At 38.8% G+C, this 22,379-nt stretch overlaps 1 protein-coding gene across 1 annotated transcript; it reads right to left on the bottom strand.

The window, feature by feature from the left end:
* Positions 1–295: 295 nt before the first annotated feature.
* Positions 296–22,374, bottom strand: IMPA2 (inositol monophosphatase 2). The gene is made up of 8 exons (XM_061448855.1): positions 22,112–22,374; positions 15,345–15,478; positions 10,796–10,900; positions 9,400–9,445; positions 6,974–7,082; positions 3,420–3,528; positions 3,113–3,264; positions 296–2,236 (listed from the first exon to the last, which is right to left on the bottom strand). Exons 1-8 carry the CDS (start codon positions 22,217–22,219, stop codon positions 2,121–2,123), a joined length of 879 nt encoding a protein of 292 aa, XP_061304839.1. The 5' UTR covers positions 22,220–22,374; the 3' UTR covers positions 296–2,120.
* Positions 22,375–22,379: the final 5 nt, after the last annotated feature.

Raw genomic sequence — 22,379 nt, 5'->3', positions numbered from 1 at the left:
ACAGCAGCTTCTCGCAAAAGCCCCAGTCCCAGAGCAATGAGGGGAACAGGGTTAAGAGGGAGAGCAAATGAAGTGGGGCTGAGCTTCTACTACACTTGATCCCCGGCCAGCATAAGCTTCCTTATGGGGCTTACAGTCATGGCAGAAGTCCGAGTAAAGCCCTGCCTGCTCCCGCGGCTGCCAAGGCTAAGTACCCTGGGATCAGAGCAGTACCACCAAGCTCTGTATCTGTCACGGGGATCTCCGCTGGGCTTAGAAAGTGGGGGGAAGGGTGAATAAGAGACAAGTGAGCCTATTAGTATTTATTATTTGTATTATTATAGCACCTTAGTGCCTAGTTGTGGACCAGAATCACATCCTATTAGCACTGTGCAAACCCAGAGCCAAAGTACTACAGTCCCTGCCCAAGAGGGCTTACAATCTCTATTTCAGAATAGGGGGATACAAAGAGATGGGGGAAGTGGTGTGGTAAAAGGGAGCAGTGACAAAAGTTGATCACTGTGACGGACAGCATCGGTTTTCTGGTAAGAAGCATCAGTTCTTAAATGCTTAGCTGGACTTAGACATTCTTCACACAGTCAGTACTTTGTATTTCTTTTGAAACAAAGCATCAAGAAATGACACAATTTTATGTTATATTCAGTGAAAAACATTTTTCAATGCAAGAAACACATTAAGATTATTTTTAAAAAATACTGCTTAGTTTGTATGTTCTAAGCAGGCATCTAAACATGTTTACAAAGTCTACACATGCAGTGTATAAAGAAAGTTAAAAATTTTGAACCAACTTGCTTTTTGGCTCCTTACTTACTATGCACTTTTGTAAAAAAGATATTTTAGTTCAATTTTTAAAGAAAAAATAGAAGGGATTTGATCTCAGCTACTTTGCTGGACACACTTGTAGTCTCTCTGTGCTCATGATTTAAAAAATAATCTAAATAGAATGATTACCTTGGTGGAATGAAAACCAATGCTACATACAAGGATAGAGGACAAGTATGTATGTAGCTGAGTTTACAGGTTTCTCTGATCAAAAAGTGTGCTTACAACTCTGTGTGAGTGTATCTTATGTGCATATTTTTAATAACTTGCCTGTGAGGGGCCAAATCCTGCTGTTCTGTTTCTCTAAAATCAACAGCTCCTTGACACTGTGCTCTACTCTGCTGGCCTCCTACTGTGTGTCATAGTTAATACTGTGAATACCTCGGTAGAATTCAATATTCTTGGTTTTAACTATAATTACTCTATGGTAGTAAGTGTTTGTAGGTTTGAATATCTCACAGAGGCCTCTAGGACTGTATGATTTATCCCCATGCAGAGGGATAAAGGGAAACAAGAACTAGCCAGACATTTTGTAAAATCATTATAATTTTCCATGATCAACTAAGCTATTTGCCATTTGCATAACCCCCACCAAAATCACATAAGTAACCTATACTCTTTACCTGAAAATAACTTCCAATGTTAGCTTTCTTCTATGCATCCTCTAAAATGCTGTAAACATCCAGAATACCCATATATGTATATACGCACACACACATGGGGGGGTGTGTGTATACATGCATATGTATGTATGTGCACACATACATAAACACATACACACAGACATACATGCATGTACATATATTTATATGGATATATAGCTATGACATAGTGAGGAAACAATAATGTCATTTTTATTGCATCCTTAAGTATCATAGAACAAGGGTATTATAGGCACACATCTTAACTACTTGTCCTTACTACAGTCCTAAAGCTCATTTACCTGAGATCTGCATCTGTAAAAATAAAGTTCAACTTTTAGCTGCATGTTACAAAAGACTAAATATCAGCCCCACAGATATGAAATTATGACTTAATTCTGAGACTAGTTTACTACAAGTAAAATATGCTATCTTATAAAAAAGATACTGCTGATAGAGATACGTATTAAAAAGGAAACACAGTTCTTAGAGGTTTAAAAATCTCCCTATGCCTTCCCACATTGTAATAAATTTATAAAAAATATTTGACACAGAAAATCTCCACAGAAAGCATCCTGCTGAAATCACATACCCTTTAAGCCACCCATCTTGCAAAAGTTACATAGTTCAGGAGGGAAAACTCTGTATTGTAAGTGTTTAATTTTCATCATCCCGTCTGTAGTGAATAGTTTGTATTTCCTGAGCTATGAACATAGCCATCTCTCTGGTTCCTGCAGCAACCACTCGGCAGGACATAAGATCCAGAGGTCCCCCTGAGGACAAGAGGATTAATGAGAACTCTCTTACGTAATGTATAAAGGCAATATATTCTTAAATATAAACAGTGCTGTAATTAGATAGGTTCAGAAATGCTGAAACATAATGAAAATAATCACTGAAAAATGAAAAATATGTAGCTCCTTTCAGGGTGGGAAGCACAACTTAATTCAGCAACTGCTATCTGGAAATCTCCTGCAAAAAAGGTATTTAAGAAAATTCTAGGTACAGTGCCAAAGTATGCAACAGAATCAGTGAATGTCTAGATTCCTTTAGAATCCAACAATAAATGCAGTATTCCCTTCTCCTAGCAACAGGAAGGGATGGAACAGAAATTAGTTTAATCAGCATACCTTTTGTAATTCACCGTATCTTTCCAAAGTATCCACATACTTGTTAGCAGTTAACTGTTACTCTGAGATGTGTACCATATCAATAAATAAAATAATAATCCAGAGACTGTGCTGCCCTTTACGCCCTCTATGTTGTTCCTAGACATATATATTCAGACATGTACCTGAGAGTCCTCCTTTCCTGGGAGGCTGTCTCAGCCAAAATCTGTTTGGAGTCTGAGCATATCTACCAATCTCCTGGCCTAGTTCTTTACTGTAAATCTGATGCTTTAAAGATATTACTCAAAGTACTGGAAATACAGTTTGACTCAGAAGTCCTCTGATGTGATGAAACCCCAGGCTGGAATTACATCAGTGTGTTGTGAATAACCAGAGTCTAGTGGAGAGTACAGGCGTTTCTACAGAATATTGCTACAGATGAGATAGAGCCACAGAAGACTGTACTGAGGTAACACAAGTTGCCCTGAAATAGCCACTCAGTCCCCCCAACTTCAATGAAAACAAGGATATTTTACTCACCTGAAGTGTCTATCACAGTGCCACCCGCCTCTCTAATAATGACAGTTGCCGCTGCCAAGTCCCAGCAGTGTAACCCAAACTGGTAATAGGCATCTGCAGCGCCGGATGCCAAATGGCACAGAGCCAGGGTCGAGCTCCCAATGACACGAACCCTAAACCCCACAAGAGGGGACGTGGTAACATGAAGCAGAAAATGCCTTTGAGTTCAACCTATGTGTTGAGATCGCAAAATGTGCAACATACTGGTTGGGTTCTTTTTAATGATTTGTGGTCACAAATGTAAGACATATACTATAAAATATCTTACCCGTGTGCTTGGGCCATGAGCAATCTCTCAATGTTACCAAGGAACAATTTCAAAGTCGCAGGGTCACGTTTTGGACCAATTTCTGTTAAAATTAAGGCCTTCGAGATATCTGCAATGGTAGGTAGTTGTTTGCATTAATTCAACAGCTTCTAGGCTGATTCTATAAATGTCTTTTTAAGTTAAACACTACTGGACTTTTCACAGAAAAATAATTTTCAACTCTCTTTTTTTACACTAAACTCTTTCATAGGATAAGTTACAACTTTGCATGAGAATTAAAGCAAGACTAGATTTCTTATATCTAATAGTCTAATCCAAACACACTTAAAAAAGCCAAAACAGAACAGGAAGATTAAGACCAAGAATATATTTTCACATTCTTTCTCTTTCCATACACTGACTGGTCAGCTTTTGGCAAATTCACTAACATCAACATTCAACTAAAAATAATCCAGTGACCTAATAGCTATTAGTGATGCTAATCTAATCATATTTGAAAACAGGATGGTTTTTGAATAGGGAACTTTAATGTAATTTGTTAACAAGTTATAAACATTTGGGAATACAGTAAGAGGAAAGAAAAGTTTCTACTTAAATCACCAGTCACCCAGTAACAGCTCACGTTCATTCTGACATTTCAAAGACTGAAGGTACCTTATGACTAAAAAAAGACCCTTTCTTATCACAAATTAAAGCAGTATCTTAATTATTAATATATGAATGTTTATATGTATTGTGTTCAGCAAGGGTGATTATGACCTACAGCAGATGAAGATATCAGCCTTGTGTAGAGTCAAAGGAGAGACTCACAGGGACTTGCAAGATGCTGAAGTAGTCCTCATGTGATATCTGAATATTGTTAGTCTATAACAAGCGTATGCCAAAGTAGGTGGAGATGGTTGATCAAATGCCAAGTGTTCCTGCTTCTGCTGTGCAGCTAAACTCGGAAGAGTTAAAGATACACAAAACTCAAAAATTTAGTGGCTGACTATTCACTAACTAGGATGTGTGCAAGGGTCAGGTGTCCCCTTCGACCCTGGGTTAAAGGCTAGGAATTCATTCAGATAAGGAATGTCTACCTGGTTATTACATCTAACTGTTCTAAGTTGAAAATTCTTCGCAGGAGCAGCAAGGAGGTTTTCAAAAACAAATCAGACTGGAGTGAGACAGCGTTTAATTAAACAGGCTACTAATGAATTTAGTATTGCAGAGGAACAGTACGGATTCAAGCAATGCAGTAAATGGTTGGTGAGTAAGAGGTATGTAATTAGATTAAAAGTTACAGGTATCACAAAACTTGACTGTAGGAACATAGATTTAACAACCACTTTTTAAATTACTGCATTGAAACATAGAAACCCCCATCCAGGCACACTGCAAGGTATTTGTTGTTTAGCCACCACTGAAAAAGCTGGATGGTGAAAGCAATCTGCCTTAGATCTTTTTGCATAACAAACCCAATTTATAATTACAGAACATTTAATGCACACCTCATTGCTGAAATGCACCAAGCATTCACGCCACGCCAGTCATAGCTAGGTTATGACTAAGACAGTTCTTTTGAGTTATTAAATATATTTCTAATGACTAAACGGATATCTTCAATTTTCATCAAGGCTACAGGAAGAAGTTGGAGGGAAAGACTAAGGCAAGGAAAAAGGAGGTATCTGCTTATTTAAAGGAGCTGTCTGATCACAAAACTTGATGGGGTTTCAGGAATTCAAGGTACAAGAGAAAATTTACTGACTTCTTACTCTGACAGAGACCAGAAAAATAAGGAGGCTTGGTAGAAGATATTTAACAGTGATACAGATAGAATTCTGAGGAAAAGACCAATTCTGTTGACCACAGAAGATTAAAAAAAAAGAAAATACAATATTAGCACATATAAGGCCTGACGAACCTAAGATGAAGAAAGTATCATTCAAAATCAAAGGGAAGATGGATCCTTCATTTAAGTGTGTCCTGACTACTTGGACTCCCACACCAGACCTCTATAAAATCTGGCATTGACAATTAACAGTGTTTGCCTGGGCTGTGATTTCAAATGATTAAATCTCAACAATTAATGTATAGCATAGAACAATGGTATACAACAGTCACATCTCCTGAAATCGAAAGATATGAAGTTACATGACAGTCTAGATCTCCAACACATCATGCATTGGTGAAGGCTACTTGAGTTCCAGTGGTAGGTACAGGGAAACACACCATCTGTTTCAGGGTTGGTTTATTTCCCTGAAGCCACAGCCCTTACAGGAAAAGAGGAACTGTCATTTTATACACTTAAAACATCAACAGAAGTGAGACTAATAAAGATCCATCTTCACTGGTGAAACTGCCCACCACCAATTTGTCTCTCAAAACAAAGGAAAATTTCTAAGCATTTGGAACCACTTCCCTTTCTATGTGCTAGACACCCATGTACTCTGGGTGTCCAGAGAAAGGACAAAAGTGGCATGTGCCAAAATTGTTCCTTGCCTAACTGGAAACCACAACTCCCTAACTGCAAAGGCAAGTCCAGCCATTTCAAGAGAGGCTCTGCCAGCCCAACTGGGAGCCCACATGGGCTTTTGTGGAATACCAGATATTTGAGCACAGACAAAAATGTGATGTACAATCAAGGGTTAAAATCTTAGGGATCTCGGACTTTACAATTTGCTCCATCTCTATAAAAAAGGGAGATTCCAGCTCACTATTAATTTAGGTGAATAGCCAAACTTCTCAAATTTTTGGGAAGTTTTAAGGCAGAGTCTGCTTGGGGCATTGCAACAGATCTGTATGTTGAATTTCTTGAATTGACCATGTTTCAAGTTCACTAAAGTTCACTTTTCAGGGTGAAATTTTTACCATCTCCTGTGTACAATGATGTACATTTTTGGCACATGCCTGCTTCTGTCTATAACTGAGTGTTATGTTCTCCACTGCATTTTGATTTATTAAAAGAAATTTCTCTGGTGATTGTTATCTATTATCATTAGGTAAAAAGACAGACATATGCCTTGGTTTAACAATAAAAAAAAATCCATTAAAGTATTGACTAAGTGTCGCTAGCTATTTGTATGTTGAAACATCACACACACAAAAGCAAGCTGTTAAAGAATCCCTAATGAAGCATGCATCCTTGAATTTACTGTTAGCATGTATGCCTACAGACAAAACACACTTTATGACATACTGGAAAATAAGTGAATAATGGCTGCCATGGTACTCCGATTCACCATTCCCATTGCATCTTGCTCATAAAAAGTTATGCCAGTGTACAGCTGGAATGAAACTGGTGAATCTACTAATTCTGCTTTATTTTAAACAATGGTTATGAAGCAAAATAATTTAAGGATTATTTAAATAGTTCATATTCAGGTCTACATTTTAAAAAGAAAATTAAAGTTGTAATTTTTCAGAAAGAAACAAACACAGAACAACAAAATTATCATGCAGGTGAAATACTTCTCATCAGGATAATGATGTTCATTATCCTAATGATGATTTGCAACAACTCTGAAACAAAATTAACATATTCCTTTTAGAGTTCTAACAAAATCTAGACCAACCTGTCTCTTTTGATACATGAAGCCTTTTGTCATTACAAAATGCCCCTTGACCTCTTCTACCAGTGTATAATCGTTCTTCAGTGCAGTGGTAAATTACACCAAATTCAAGCTTTAAGATTTTGAAAAGGAAAGAAATGAATGCAACTCAAATTACTCATCATAAATATAAACAACTACTAATGGCAGAAAGATCAGCAATATTTTAATTGGTACATGTAATCAGAGAGTATATTGATGCTAATAAACTGGAATAATTTTACTATTACTGTGATATTGAGATATAGGTAATGTAAAATTCAGCTTATAAAGAGAAGTTAATGAAATCCAGTAGTGATCTTCTAAACTCTTACTTGCAGCTTCTTTGTGTTCACATTAGAATGGACTACATGCTAAGATGATTTCAAATTCAATTGTATGTCTTTATTGAAAGTATGTAAGTCCTCTAAGGCCAGGTTCTGAATGCTTTACTTTCACTGGTGAGCAGTTACACCTAGGAGTAATCCCACTGACTTCAGCTGGACCCTGAAGATTTGCAGCCCCAAATACATAGATAAGATCAGTCAGGCATCCAAACTCAAAAGTCATGGCACACTGTTTATTAGCAGTGGATGCTTTTATATGCACTTCACTTTTCATGATACATTTAATTTGCCCACCTTTTCAAACAAAGTAGTAGACTCCAGTCACTTACTCAAGCATTTCTCTTCAAAATCCTTTTGTTTGCGCATAAAAGTGGGAATCTCATGAAGTCACACAACTCCAAGAGAAGGAGTTTGAAGAGAAATACCAAATATTGTGACACCCACTGAAAGCTTTAAAATGAGGAACACTGGAATATTTGTGGGAGTATCTGTTTATCAATGAGAAGAGGGTCAGAACAGGACTCTTGATTTAAACCAAAGATATTTAATATTTCCATTACTTTAATAGATTTCACCAAAAGTTTTTAAAGCACTTCATGAGCTTCAATGATCACCTCCTAATGTCATGCCTATGTAAGTACTATTAACAATATTTTATTTAGGGGTGAATAGATATACAAAAATTAAGTGACTCGCCCGAGGTCACAGAAGTTGACAACAAGGTCAGGAAAATATCTCAGATGGTCTAGACCCCCAATCTTTTCCTATTGCTCTCCTCCATTCAGTGTGAATGATCCTTTGCGTTCATTCAGAGACAATTTGAAGGGAGCAGACTGTCCTCGCTCCCTACCCCAAGGTCCCACCTAAACCAAGTTGGGATTTTTTGAGGAACACACTATTAATAGACTCTTTCCATAAAGACATCTGCAGGAATTTCTTTAGTACTGTTCAAGTCTTATATCTGGGCCAGTTCCCCTGTGTATACTTTGGCTCCTTTTAAGCTTACTACTTTTTCCTCTGCTTTTCCCATTTGTTTACCGAGGGATATTTAACATCATTCTTTATTTTTGTTTCAGCTTTGTTTAGTTTACATAACCCAAAATATGCAGCATCAAAATCATGATGGTGTTCTAGAAAACATAAATATTAGAGAAAGCTGTCTGGTAATAATACATAGTATTCAAAAGGACCTTTGGGAATGCATAAACTCCAGAAAAGCATGGAAGTGTTTGAAAAGCATTTTCCATGTTAGAAAAGTCTAACTAGAGAAGTACACAAATTATTCTGTTTAAATCAGTAAGAGCTAGCACATCTTAAAACTATGCTGTAATTACACAGAATTCTTGCTGGCTTCACTTCCAGTTATAAATATATTTAAGAGCGTGAAATTAGGCTGAAAGATGTACGTTCCTTGGCAATTTGAATAGCTATTTTTTCCATATATATCAAACTGTAAACCAGCAACATCTGAGAATAGGCAGTAGCATGAATGAGTATAGCTAAGAAACACAAATGGCACATACTTCCCCACCCCCCTCGTAATCAAGCTCTCATGTGAGAAATGTAAGTTATTTTATATGTTAAAAAAACCACAAAGGCAGATTAAATGAACTAGGCCCATACTTTCGCATTCTTCATTGAAATCAGTTCTGAATTCCCTCATAGCAGCGTTAGCTTTCACAGATATAGCTAACAGGAATGAAGCAATAATAATAACATACGAACACTATAAGATTTATCTAAATTATGAATAGGCAGCACTATATTTAACTCATGGAGCAAGACAAAACGTTGCTCACACTGGTACTCCCTCCCTCCCCCCCCCAATCCTATATAATATTTATAGTAATTTGCAAGAATTGTCTTGTAACTGCCAGTTTGCATAAGTTTTGCAGGACTATTATTTTAGACTAGTAGAGTATGACTGAACGCATTTAAAAAGTGTGGAAAAACTTGATAAGTGGCTGATATTTAAAAAAAAAAATATTCTATTTAAAGTTTCCACATGGTTTTGAGACTTCTAGCCAGCTCTCAGGTACCCATCTTAAAGAACATACTTCATACCTCTTTGTTAACAGCAAATCCAATGCTCACTGCCACTGTTGGAAATCTGCGAAATATAAGAAACAAAGTATTATTGATGAAAAATATCTCTACTTACTCCTTATGGAACTCCCTTAGGCAACAAAACCCCATCTAGAGCTTTGTGATTTTACTCGTCTCAAAATGCTCTTGACACTGTACTAATTTCTCCTTTGTCAGTCTCTTTAACTTTGTCAGTTCCTTTAAAAATATAATTCAGTACTGGAGAAAACAAGAAATACACACACGAAGATACCAGGATTTTTTAGACTAAACTTGTCATATATTTTAGCGAACTTTTTGCTTTAGTGTAATTGAATTATCCAGTATAAAATCATTAATGTTGTTATAATAAGGTATCACTTCTAAGAGCACATTTTGTTCACATTCACGTACCTGAGATAGCAATTAAGTAGCATGGAGATACCTTGCTGCTGACATCAACATAAGGAGAAAGCAGCTCCTCTACCCTTTCCTTTGTCAAAGTGATGATCATGAACTTAATTTGGTCCTTTTGACTAAAGTATAATTGTTGCATTTTAAATAATGACATTAATTTCTTAAAAACATATTTTAAAAAGGGCTGTGAGGTCCAGAACATATTTGCTAGCAGGACAAAACTTCACTTGATTGCATGAAACACCAGCACATGACACCCTCCCACCTCCCCTCGAATTCTCTGTAACTGAACCAAAAGTCAAGGAAATTACTTTTTTCTTTTTTTAATAACTGCATTTATGTTAAGTCAGTAACTATAAGGCAGAACATATTTAAGGTTTTTAAGTAAAAGTATTAGGAGTAGTCAAATGATGAATTGAATGACTGCATTTTTGCAGTAATGATCCCTAGACTTCTTTTTGCAGAGAGGTATTACAGAAATGTAAAACCAGTATCTATGTACATCTTAGTTTTCAGTTCTGCTCTACATATATGCAATAGCTATACTTCCTAGGAAGAACTAAGCAGTTGTATTTGAAAAGGAGAAAACACCACTACTAAGAGGAATGAGTAACAACCTCACAAGGCGTTAGGCCAAGTGTCATCATAGCACAGCCTTACTCCTCCAGGTCAGCTCAAGTCTCTGCACGTTAATGTGCGGTTATATATAAATGAGCTGTGAGTCAAGAGGTTGGGTCATTAAGCAATCAGCAGAAACTTCAGCTTACCTTTAGATAACAGTATAGAGCTCTCTCCAGCACAAACACACACTCCCTCAGACACTCACTATGCAGAGGTACAAAAAGATAAAGGGATGACTCCTACTTATGAGTCAAAGGAACAAACCTACCACAGTGAAACAACTTTAAGTGGAAAGGAGAATTTGTGAGAAGCTACATTTTGCTTTTTAATGTAATTTCCCAGTTCACTGTCCACTTACCTGTGCACAAAGTTGCACGTTCCATCAACAGGGTCAATAATCCAGGTCGGACTGTCAGTGAGGACACATTTTGAACCAGCAGCAGTGGATTCTTCTGCAATAAACCTGCATTTGGTGTGAAGTAAAACAAGTGTCCCAGAAAATTGGCTTAGATATGTGACTTAAAAAGTCAAACTCCATCTTTGCAGTTTTAAAGAGATACTTAATTTGTGTGTATATATATATAAAATTTTTGTACAAATGTATATATATGTATAAAGACATATTGCTTTTTTTATTTGGGAGTGAGGAACTTTCACAGATATTCTGAAAGAAATGTATAGCATACTATTTTACATGGTATAAAAGAGCTCAATCTGTGTTCACTTTCCCAATATACCATTAAGAAAATCATGAAACTGAAAGCAGAAATGGACCTGAACTGACATCCCTGAAGTCCAAAAGTTTTTTTTATGCAGAATGTAATTTTATGGGTTAAGCCTGTCTCTTGCAGTAAGTAATATAAACTGCAAACTGTAGTTGCTTCTCCTTTGCAGTCAAATTCAGTCAGCGGGAAATAATGCACTCTTAGAAAATCCACACTCTCACTCCTACTTGCATTTTCTACAGAAGTCTGACTCAGGAAATTAAAAGGTTCACAAAGCTGATCTTTCTTTTTCCCATGACCCAGAGAAAATCAACAAATCAATTTTTTTGTTTGTTGTTCAGATGCAAAAGCACACAGTGAAGTCTGAGTTAATCTATTCTGTTGTTATGTCCCAGTTTCTTTTAGTAGGAATATGCTTTTTTTTTTTCCCCCTCCTTTTTCCCTGGGAAATGAACATCCAGTTCTAGTACATTTCCTGCTGACCTCAATTATCCCAGCTCTCCCATAAACTGCTCAGGGTCTCTTTCTATCAGTAGTGTGCAGGTGCTAGTCTCACAGAAGTCCTGTATGTACAGAAGGTGTAGAATGAGACTGATAGTACTCAAACTTGCTTTTGATTTCACGTTTGAACAACTGGAAGTGGTATTCTGAGTTCCTGCAAACACTTGAAGACAAAAAAGCTTCTCTCGAAGACACAAATTGGACAAAGAGTTGGGCAAAATAAAGAGAAAATGTCTTTTGCAGGAACAGTTTCTTCCCTAGGACTAGGGTAGCAGCTATTTTGTGTCGTCAACATGCGCTACCTGAAGTCACATACTCTTGCAATCACAAGCTTAAAATGTTCTGCAGACATCACAAGAGGAGACTTCTTGAATTTTCCAAATGCTACTCTGCCTTTTCCTCAGTAGAAATGGACTATTTTCATGGCATTGTGGGTCTCCAGTTGATATGATGAGGGAAGTAGGAAGTGTTTGTTACTATTTTAATCGGCATTAAAGATACCAGCTGAAGGACAAAGCGTTAGTGTGCAACAAGAAAGATTTGAACAAATGTTTGGAGTTCTCAGTTAAGCATAACACTTTGCAGACTCCTTGCTGTAAATATTCCATTATTTTGTCTTGTTGGTGCTGTATCATTTGACTTTTGCTTTTACGAGTCTTGTAATTACCACCAATATACTTTGTGTGCTGGCTGCAGGAGCAGCTCATCTTCTTGCAGATAGCTCAGATTGTCCAACTTCCCTATAAGTTATGTCTCTGCTTCATCCCTCTGCCAGCTCCCTCAACCAGAGCCTGAACTGTAGCCATTGTCTTGCCAGTCAAAGAAAGGTGAAATGGGAACCTCTTCAAAGACAAGAGCATTTCTGTGTAAGGTGTTTTGTCCTTAATTATCTTAAGTATGTCCCTCATCTTTTCCTTACAACAGGATGTGATGCTGCAGTCCTCGTGTACAGAAATTCTAATGTGAAGCCAAGGCACAACAGTGCTATGCATTGATAAAGTCTCAATATCTAAGAAAAAAATTTCCAAAATGGATTTAGGACAAATTAGGTGCACGTTTTATGAAATTTGGGCTAGTGGGTTAAAATAAGAGTCTTGCTATTATACAGTACTGGGAACTGTGAGAGTCCCTTACATTAGATGATCGACATTAGACCATTAGATGTGTTGCTCTATAGCTCTCTGTCCTGTATAAACATGCAAACTAAGCAAAACATTTGATGCACAAGAGACCAAGCTTAGGAACAGCTGGAGAAGTGAGAGGGGTAGCTATGTCATTACAGTAGTTAATTCAATATGCCAGCCTGCCAGCTCTGTTGACTTCTCTTCAAAACTGGATTATAGTTTTCTCCCACTGAAAACGAGTCCAGTAATTTTAGCCAAGCATTAGCTTACATCTGTTCATACCACAGTGACGCTCTAAAATTCATTGCTGTAACAGCAGGGAAACTGTAGCACAGCATAAACTGCAGCAGGAGTGATAACGCAGTCTAGTGCAGGAGGTTCAGTCCAGGGCTATCCCTCACCTATGCCCTTATGGGGGTCTGAGGGTGGAAAGCTAGGAAGCTAGAGTTGGATGTCACCCTCTGTAATGACTGTGTCCTTGTTTTAATTTCTACATGGTTAAGACCACAATTAAGACCAAAGATGACAACTTGCGCAACAATAACACAGGCAAATGGTATGATAGCCGTTTTCAACTAGTAGCCCCTGATATTCTGGCTGTGCCTATCCGCAGCTCAGAAGATCTATCAGAAAAAAATATTCTTTTGAAAAGACTCACTTAGAGCATATCAGAGTACCAAAGAGTGGGCAAAGATGAAAACTTGGGTGAAGTGTAAATGAGGATGATACATATCACTTAGCCAAGTAGAGGGAAGAAAGAGACAGCGGACAGAATTACCTTTTTAACAGGTTTCCCTAGCATTTCTTTCTTTTTCTGAGTACATTACCAGTAACTCAAGACTCATCGACACAGTGCAAATGGCACGGACCCTAGTGAGATCCCTTTTAATTTTTCTAACTCCTAACTACATTTTTTGATTCAGAGAACATAAGAATCAAGATGATTTAAGAGAAAATGAAATAACAGAGATCTTCAGTGATGCAGTCAGCAGCCAGATTAAGAGAAAGACAACACAGTTTAAGTGATGTTTTAATATCTTCATGGCACTTGAATTTAAACCTTGACTGCTATTGTGGACTCCTTGTTGCAAGTATTTTAATCTAGTCCAGTTAAATAGTTTTAATCTATCTTTTAATCTAAATGCATTCACTGTCTGAACCAACAACCAATATCAGCAAAAAATAATTGTCTTGAGGAATTGACAATTTGTTAATGTGCTTATAAAGTCAGAAGTTAACTATACAGAGTTAATAAAGTCAGGGATTTTTCAGCTCCTAGGTTTATGTTGACCTTACAACTTTTGTTCCCATTCTGAGCAACTCAAGACCTCGTGATGATTGTTTCATGTGAAATGTATATGTTTTATGTTCTCTGCCAAACCGTTCAAGGAAAAAAAAAAAACAAAACCCCAACAACGTAAGAGTGGAGATTAGAAAAGAGCGCAGACAGCAATAGAAGGAATATTACACAAATAATAGACTTATAAAGCCTGGCACTCTCCTGAGAATCATGGCCAAGAACCACACGTTATGCTGTACAGTACTGTTTCAGCATGTGGTCACATACAACACGTATTTAGAAAGCCATTTTTAGTATATAAGGTTCTTTTTGCTCCTTCTTACAGTGTCGTTTTGGGTTTTGTTTGTTTGTTTGTTTTCCAGCAGCATCACCGACAATCAGATTAGTAGCTGAGCCTCCAGATTTTCATCTTTGTTGATTCCTGCACGGCATTTGAGTACAAGGCTCATCTCCATCAGAGATATGCACAGTTAGAAGGAAGTCATACAGTATTTGAGTCATACACAGGCTCTGCAGGACGATGAATTCTATCCTTGTGAACTGAATGAAGGCAAATGTGGAAATTGATTGCAAAGTCTTTGCATCAAACCAAACCCTGCCAACTAATATAAAACATCTCTTTAATCTGTGCATGCTCCAGTTCTTATTTTCACATTGACCATAATAATTCAAGAGGAATCTAAACTATTTTTAAAACCTTGGGTTGACATCCCATATATTAATTTATAACCTGTTTATGTATATGCATCAAATGATGATGATAAACAACCCTGCTTCTCACTGATTTTAGGATTCAATGCAACATAAGATAAAGGTGATTAAATACGATACTTTTCCTGATCTGGCAAATGCTTATGTATGATGGCAAAAGAAAGTGAAGGAAAGGTTTGCAGAATGGGACCTTTGCTAACATCAATTTCAGCTATATTTTAATAGATATCCCTAGTATAATTTTTATACAATAGATCAGTATCCTGAAAATGATGGACACCCATATGGGACCTTCATACATGATATCCTTACAGGGGAAATATTACTATTAAATACATATATTAAGAAAAGTAACTATGAGAAAATATAAAGTACTAAGTTCAGGGAAGTGGTACATTTTTAAAAAAGGAGTCCTATGAAAGTGTCCAACAGCAACAGGTTCGTATGTAAGAGAGATATACTGACTTCTGAAATACCTTTTAAATGACAGCGAGATAGAGAGCTCTTAAAGGCAAAAGGTAATTTATTCTTTCTATGGGCACTTACCTGTGGGATGGAAACTTCTCTTTCAGAACAGAAATAATTAGATTTTCCACAAAATGATCAGTTTCTGTCACAAGATCTGCTGCAGATGTCTTTGTGGACACTTGTTTTTCCTCCTTTAGAGCTTTCCTAATGATCTGAAACAAAAGTTCAGAAATCAGATTTGTTGGCCATTCATCCTGTACACACTAAAATTATGTATTTACTGAAATAATACAGCTAATCCTGAATAACAGCTGTACTAATTCTACCCGAGCCTGTTCTGATTCTTCCGACTAAAAATCCTTCTGAACTAATGGGTAGCCTTTGGGAACATGCCATTTTGACTCACTTTGCAAGAACCTCTCTTAACAGTTCAGAAAAGGATTGGTGAATGGGATGCAACTGATAGAATAAAGGATGATGGCAGTCATCGTGATTTAGGAAATTACAAAAAAATACACATAAGATAAAAAAGAGTCTCAAGGCTCAGGAATTTTTCATTTTCCTTTTTTTTTTCCTTTTTCTTTCTTTCTAATTTACAGGGTCAATGCCTCACTGCTCTCTTACTTTTAAAAGTCCATGCAATAATGCAAACCCCAATGGTTTCTTTTATTGCCAACAAAGACACATAAAGTTTATTTTTTCTTGTCTATATGGTTTTTTTGGAACTTAAAGTGCTGACCCACTAGTTCCCACCCAAAGAATTGCTATATACTTAACAAAAATGAAAATGTAGACTTTTCCCTTGACATGGAACCAGTGACCTAACCCTGGATTCTCTTCTGGAAAAGTCTTTATCTTGTTTTCAAGGGTTTTACTGTTATAAACACAGAACGAAGCCACATCAAGTGCAAATGCACATATGGGAAAACAGTTAACAAAAGCTTTTTCCAAAATTTCCTATTTTCTTTCTGTTTTTTTCCACTCCTTCATTAAAAAAGAAAAATAAGGGGCAAGATGCAAAAGAAGCTCACTTTCTTTTTTTAACCAGTGAAAATTATAAACTATTTGAAATAAGAAAAAACAAAACGAAGTGAAAATTAAGCACCACTTATTTGTACAGAATTACATTAACTAAAACCAGCACCAACAAAACCAACATTCTAATTTCTTTCTAAAACTCGTATGTTTCAATTACTGAACCAAATTTCTATTGATTAGTTTAAAATCACTGAGAAATATTTGATGACCAAAGAAAAGAGTTCTGCTGTATTATGCATGGGGAAAAGGCTACTCCCAAATTTCAGTATCAGCTCTTGGTTTTGTAGTATAAAGTTCTACATTTGAAGGATGTGCTGATTGTTCTGACAAGTTATGGATATTTCCGACCACTGCCTTAGTAAGGAAGATTGCTGAACTTACGTTTCTGCTTCGTGAGCTGTAAAACATTAGTTATGACTACAAACTGAGCTTGAGAGGGCAGCTTAATACTCTGCAGTTTGAGGTCTTGCTGAAGTTCATTATTGTGTATAAACATACTAAACACACTCTTTTTAGTCCCCTGAAAGCTCTACATAGTTTTCTTGACATTTTTACCATAGAAGCATAAAAGCACAGCTCTAGGAACACCTTTGGTCCTCTTTGTTTCAAAGTGAAATCCCAAACACTCCAACCATTTCAGTTGTGTTTTCTAAAAATACCCCACCACGCTGATACCTTTTATTTGATTGTTCTTCCTTACTTTTATTTTGCCACATGTAAGCAAATTCCCTGCCTAGCACTGGGCTTAGAACTTTGCATTGCTAAATAGATGAGGAACCTATCTCCTTTTGATAAAGAGGATTTGAATTTCTTCTCAGCAGTATCATTTTCTTGACTTCTACTCAGTTTTAACACATAGCAGATTGAGGAGATTATTGCAGCCACCATTCAGCAGGGGAGTGAGATCACACCTGAGCTTTGCTGCAAAAAGAAGAGCAGAGGTAAAAGCTCTCTCCTATGAATGTGCTCTGCAAACAGTCGCTTTTCATCATGTGCTCTGGCATTTGATCTATCCTTTCTGAACCAATCCTTTGCACCTCTCAGCACCCAATTTAATATTTTTCATTTCTGCCAAGGTCCCCCACAAAGATCAAGTTTCCTCCATCACTGATGAATCAACTTTTATTCTTTACAGATTTATCAAATAGCTCAGAACAGTCCATAATTTGGCTTATGTTGAATAATTTCTAAAACTCATCTCCCTACAAGGGTGTTAGAGACTGGTCCCTCAGAGTACTTTGAAAGCATCACTCAGCTCCTCTCACAGAACCATAGAACTCTAGAATCATAAAACAGTTTGGGTTGGAAGTGATCTGAAAGCTCATCCAGTTCCAACCCCCCTGCCATGGGCAGGGACACCTTCCACTAGACCGGGCTGCTCAAAGCCCCACACAACCTGGCCTTGAACACTGCCATGATGGGGCAGCCACAGCTTCTCTGGGCAACCTGTGCCAGTATCTCATCCTTGCAGAAGCCTTATGATTGCCTGGTCTTCCCAGCTGGGCATGGAGCTTCATGAAAGTCTCTCTAGGTAACAGGCAGTAGGTAACTGGAAGACCAAAGGAACTACAAGTTGTTGAAATGAAGACAGTCTATTGCGCAATGAAATTGGCAAGATGCTGTATTTTGGCTGTAAATGTATTTTATTAGGCTTTGTCACTTCATTATAGGTTGTCCCTAGATTATGGCCATTTTACAGCAATTTCTAAGCAGTTGATTTTTGGGAGGTGGTTATTTAGAGCAGAGTCATTTACCACTTTTAGTCCATGCTGCCCCTCCTCTAATAAAGAATTGGCTAGATCTTATCCTAATACCCTGCCTGGGAGCATTTGTGGGATTATACAAAGTGAGAGGCATTTACACCAGTACATGCATGAAGACCACATCACAGAGCAAGACCCAGGCTGTCCCTGCTCCCTTCGTCATTTGCCATAAAGGAGGCAAAACGGAGCCACAGGGGCTCAGTGCAGTCACGATACTGGACTCTCCTAATGCCTTTGTGAAATCAAGCCATATAAAGGAGAATGCAGAGGACAGAGGGCCTTCTACTCCAATACCTGCCAGGAGAGCAAGCTACAGTGTGGAGCTCATGTTAGATTTCATCTCACCATACTGCTTGCACTCACCATGCAGTTGTAGGAGCTCCAAGATGGGTTTACTTGCTTGCAATATTGTCCTGACATATTTGCTCACTGATAAAATCAAATATCTAGATTAAAAGCATAATTACCTGCAAATAATTTAGGAAATACCAAACTGGTTTGCTAAAAAAATCTGTCCATATGCCATGGACAAGAGCCTAACAATATCATCTGGAAGCAAACATGGTGGGAAAGATCTTGGCTTTTTAGAATCTCAGTGGAAAGTTTGCCTTTTATTTTAGTGGTATTCTGTTAGGTCTCTTGTGCCTCATAAAATTATCTTCTGGGGGAAAAAAAAAATGAGAGAGAAAAAAAGTAAGAAAGTAGTTTGTGTGGACTTCAGTGTTAGGTTCTAGCCCAGTTGCTTACCCTTGTTTTCACCTGGATGCATATCTGCTCATTTTGGTGAAGTTTCTCCAACTGTAATTGCAGAGAACTGTGCAACTCAGTGCTCTCAATAGCATCAAAGATGCAGAGACTACTTGTGCCTGCTTTTCTTTAGCAAAAAGTTGTATTAAGCCAGCAGTCATACTGTCAGGAACATAACAAACAGTTCACTCATGGGAAAAGCAGAGGAAAGGTTTAAAAAAGTGCAGTTATATGAGGCCTTATAGGGCAAATTGGACATAATTTTAATGCAGGTCAATTACAGAGATTACAAAACCATGGCCATTCTCATTATGAAACAGCAATATATATTAAAGGAGAGCCTGTGATATTTCATAAAAATAATGGAACTAAGTAATAGGATGGGCAAGAGAAGCAGCAACTTTAGCCTGGGAATAGAAGTTACTCCAGCAACATCACTTTTGACGCATATTCAAGCAATTATTTCCATATTAGCCTTTTAAATTTAGAAGAAACTATTCCAGAACATAGATGCCTATCTGTTGGAAAGAAGATATATTTTACTCCTACTAATGAAATGTGATGGTAAGTTACTATAAGTACCTTTCTGGAGAGACTAGAAAACTGTATTATTGGTTAACTTTTCCTAGAAATCCAGATCTTGACTTGAATGCCTTTTTTCAGGTTGGCCTCTGTGCCATGACTCTTGTACACACTTTCTAACAATTCCAAGGCCTCCTAACCTGCCCTGGTTCTGAGAAACTGAGGGCCTTAGAAGAAAGACTGAAGTGGCAAAATTTCAAGCAGGGATGGAGACAGACGCTCCAGAGAGGGCCATGAAGATGATCAGCAGGTTGGAACACCTCTGCTGTGAAAGAGGCTGAGAGAGTTGGGCTTGTTCAGTCTGGAAAAGACTCTGAGGAGACCTTAGAGCAGCTTCCAGTACTAAAGGGGGCCTATAAAAAATTTGAAGAGGGACTTTTTAAAAGGGTATGTAGGAATTGGACAAGGAGTAATGGGTTTAAACTGAAAAGACGGTAGATTTAGATTAGGTATTAAGAAGAAGTTCTTTACTGTGAAGGTGGTGAGGTTCTCAGGTTGCCCAGAGAAGCTGTGGCTGCCCCATCCCTGGCAGTGTTCAGGCCAGATTGCATGAGGCTTTGAGCAACCTGGTCTAGTGGAAGGTGTCCCTGCCTGTGGCGGGGAGTTGGAACTATGTGGTCTTTCCAACCCAAAACGTTCTATGATTCTATTATCTGGGGAGACATAGAGTGCAAGCAGATTGCTGGGGATGGACATGAAGGTGAAGAGGTCTGATGGATGGGAAGAAAGGCAAAAGAAAAAGATTAACTTGATCATTGTAATTGACTATTTTTGCTGACAAAAATAAAACTCCATTTTATCACTCAATTTTCAACAAAACCCTCATTCTATCAAACCTATGTTACACTGCATTTTGTGTCTTTACCTCTAGTTTCTTTGGGGAATAGCTGGAAGTGGATTGACACTTAAATAAAAGATAGAGCCCCATCTGCACCTTTTCTTCCATAAGGATCTCTGATGGGTTTTGTAATTAAAAAGATTCCTTGACACAACAGTTAATAAAACCCCTACCCAGTTTCAAAGTCCTACTTAAACATCATTCTTGACTGGTTTAAATTTGGCCTGCCAAGGAATTGGCTGTTTCCTGGCAGTTGCAAGGTAATGATGGCAAACTGCAAACTAAAAGATGCAAGGAGTAATCTTCAGGAATGTTTACTTCTTTCAGGAAAAGTGCTCAGCTGTGATCTTCTGTGTGATTAAAATGGCTGGAGGCAGCTACAGCTGTCTTCACAAATTGGTATTTTGAGAAATAAGGTGTGGAGCCTTGAGCAAGTCATGAGTCTCTCTTGTGAAATGGTTGGCAGACTGACCGTGCTGGAGAAACTCCTGTTTGGAGAGTCTGTGAGAGCATGACCTGTCATCCCAATTTGGATTACCCATTTATTTATTAAAACAAGCCTCCTCTGCTCTGGCATTCTGTTCATCTTTGTGTGTACCTTCTACTAGGGAAAAATTACATTTAATAACATATATTAAAGAGAAGTTACAGGTCCTGGACTCAAGATGGAAATGGGGGCTCCTTAAATCGTAGTGTACAGGTACAAATCATGTTTCAAAAGAGAGCAGAACAGAAACAGAAGATAAATAGATGTTGCTTAGGTTTGTATTTTACCCAATTTCTCATCTGAACAATCTGCTGATCCCACTTCTTGGCTCTGTTAGAGCTGGTGGAAGTTTTACTGCTGCACACAGTGGGGCCAGGATGTCGTCTCTTAAGATGACTAACCACCTGCTGTGTCGAAACGCAGATCTTAAATAAGCTACCATAGATCTTCACTTGCTAATTTGTCCCTAGTAAGTGAATTTCAGGCAGTCTGAAGACACTGGTATATATAACAAGGGAAAATCTCCCTGACACATCTGTTTTCCCCTGCACATGCTGCTTATAAACAAATGCTGGTACTGTAATGTGTATAGAGACAATATTCTGGACAAAAGTACCCCAGCATAAACCTTTAGGTGTACATAAATTCAACCTTAGCATCAGAGCGTGCTCCAAAGCATTATGGTAGCAGAATAAATACTTGGTGTGTATTTGAAGACGTTACTAAAGCAACTTACTCTTTCCACCTTATTTTTTTTTTTTAGTTAAACATAAATACTGTCTGAAAATACTCCCAGTCACAAAATAGATCTACTTTCACCGTAAGCGTCTCCTCCTTCTTATGCTGCATGCAGCCCCCAAGGGAAGTTGCTCCGAGCGATGCAGCTGCCAAGGGAAATGACCCCGAAGGATGCAGCCCCCAGGGAAGTGACCCCGAGGGATGCAGCTCCGAGGAAGGGGACCGTGAGGGATGCAGCCCCCAGGAAGTGACCCGGAGGGATGCAGGTCCCGAGGGAAGTGACCCCGAACAATGCAGCCCCGAGGGACGGAGCCTGCGAGGAAAGGGATCCTCAGGGATGCAGCCCTCCCCGGGAAGCGGCCCCGCTGCCATCATCCCTCCCGCTGCAGAGAGCAGCGGCCGATGGCTCCGGCGACGGCCTGGTTTAGTGGGTGCCGAGCCCAGTCGCCCTCCTCCTCCTCAATTCTGCCACACCAGCCAAGTGCCCACAAGGCCCTTCTGAAACTGCCCAGCTCTTCCTCCTCCCCCCGAGATTTAGAAGCGCACCCGGTACGCTCGGGAGAAGGATGCTCCAGCCGCGGGGCAGTCCGACCGTCTCGCTGCCGGGCAGCGTCCAGGAGCGGAGCAGGGGGGGCGGCTGCTCGATTCTTACCTGCCCGGCGCGGAGCGCCAACTGCACCGCCACCTCAACGCACTCCTTCCAGGGGTCCCCGCCGCCGGCCGCCCCCCCTTCATCCTCCTCCTCCTCGCACGGCTTCATAGCAGCGGCGGCGGCTCCGCTGCCCGGAGCGGGGCCAGGGGCGTGGGGGGCTTGGCTCCCCGTCGAGGAGCACCGCGGAGGAGGGTGCCCGGCGCGCACACCACCGGTCGCCCGCCCGATTCCCCGTGGCTGTCACTCCGCAGCCCGGCGCCGCCCCGCC

This window comes from Pezoporus flaviventris, unplaced genomic scaffold, assembly GCF_033815535.1.
Source record: "Pezoporus flaviventris isolate CSIRO_AGI_PZ_B2104156 unplaced genomic scaffold, CSIRO_AGI_Pfla_v1 ptg000007l, whole genome shotgun sequence".
NCBI classification, from domain to species: domain Eukaryota; kingdom Metazoa; phylum Chordata; class Aves; order Psittaciformes; family Psittacidae; genus Pezoporus; species Pezoporus flaviventris.
This window is presented reverse-complemented; position numbering and strand designations above follow the sequence as displayed.

Excerpts from the sequence above, each read along its gene's own strand:
- IMPA2 (XM_061448855.1), bottom strand. The coding sequence starts at position 22,219 with ATGAAGCCGTGCGAGGAGGAGGAGGATGAAGGGGGGGCGGCCGGCGGC. Across the intron at positions 15,479-22,111 it reads TGGCGCTCCGCGCCGGGCAG|ATCATTAGGAAAGCTCTAAA; the intron begins GTAAGAATCGAG and ends CTTTTGTTTCAG. Across the intron at positions 3,529-6,973 it reads TCATGTATCAAAAGAGACAG|ATATCTCGAAGGCCTTAATT; the intron begins GTTGGTCTAGAT and ends CTACCATTGCAG.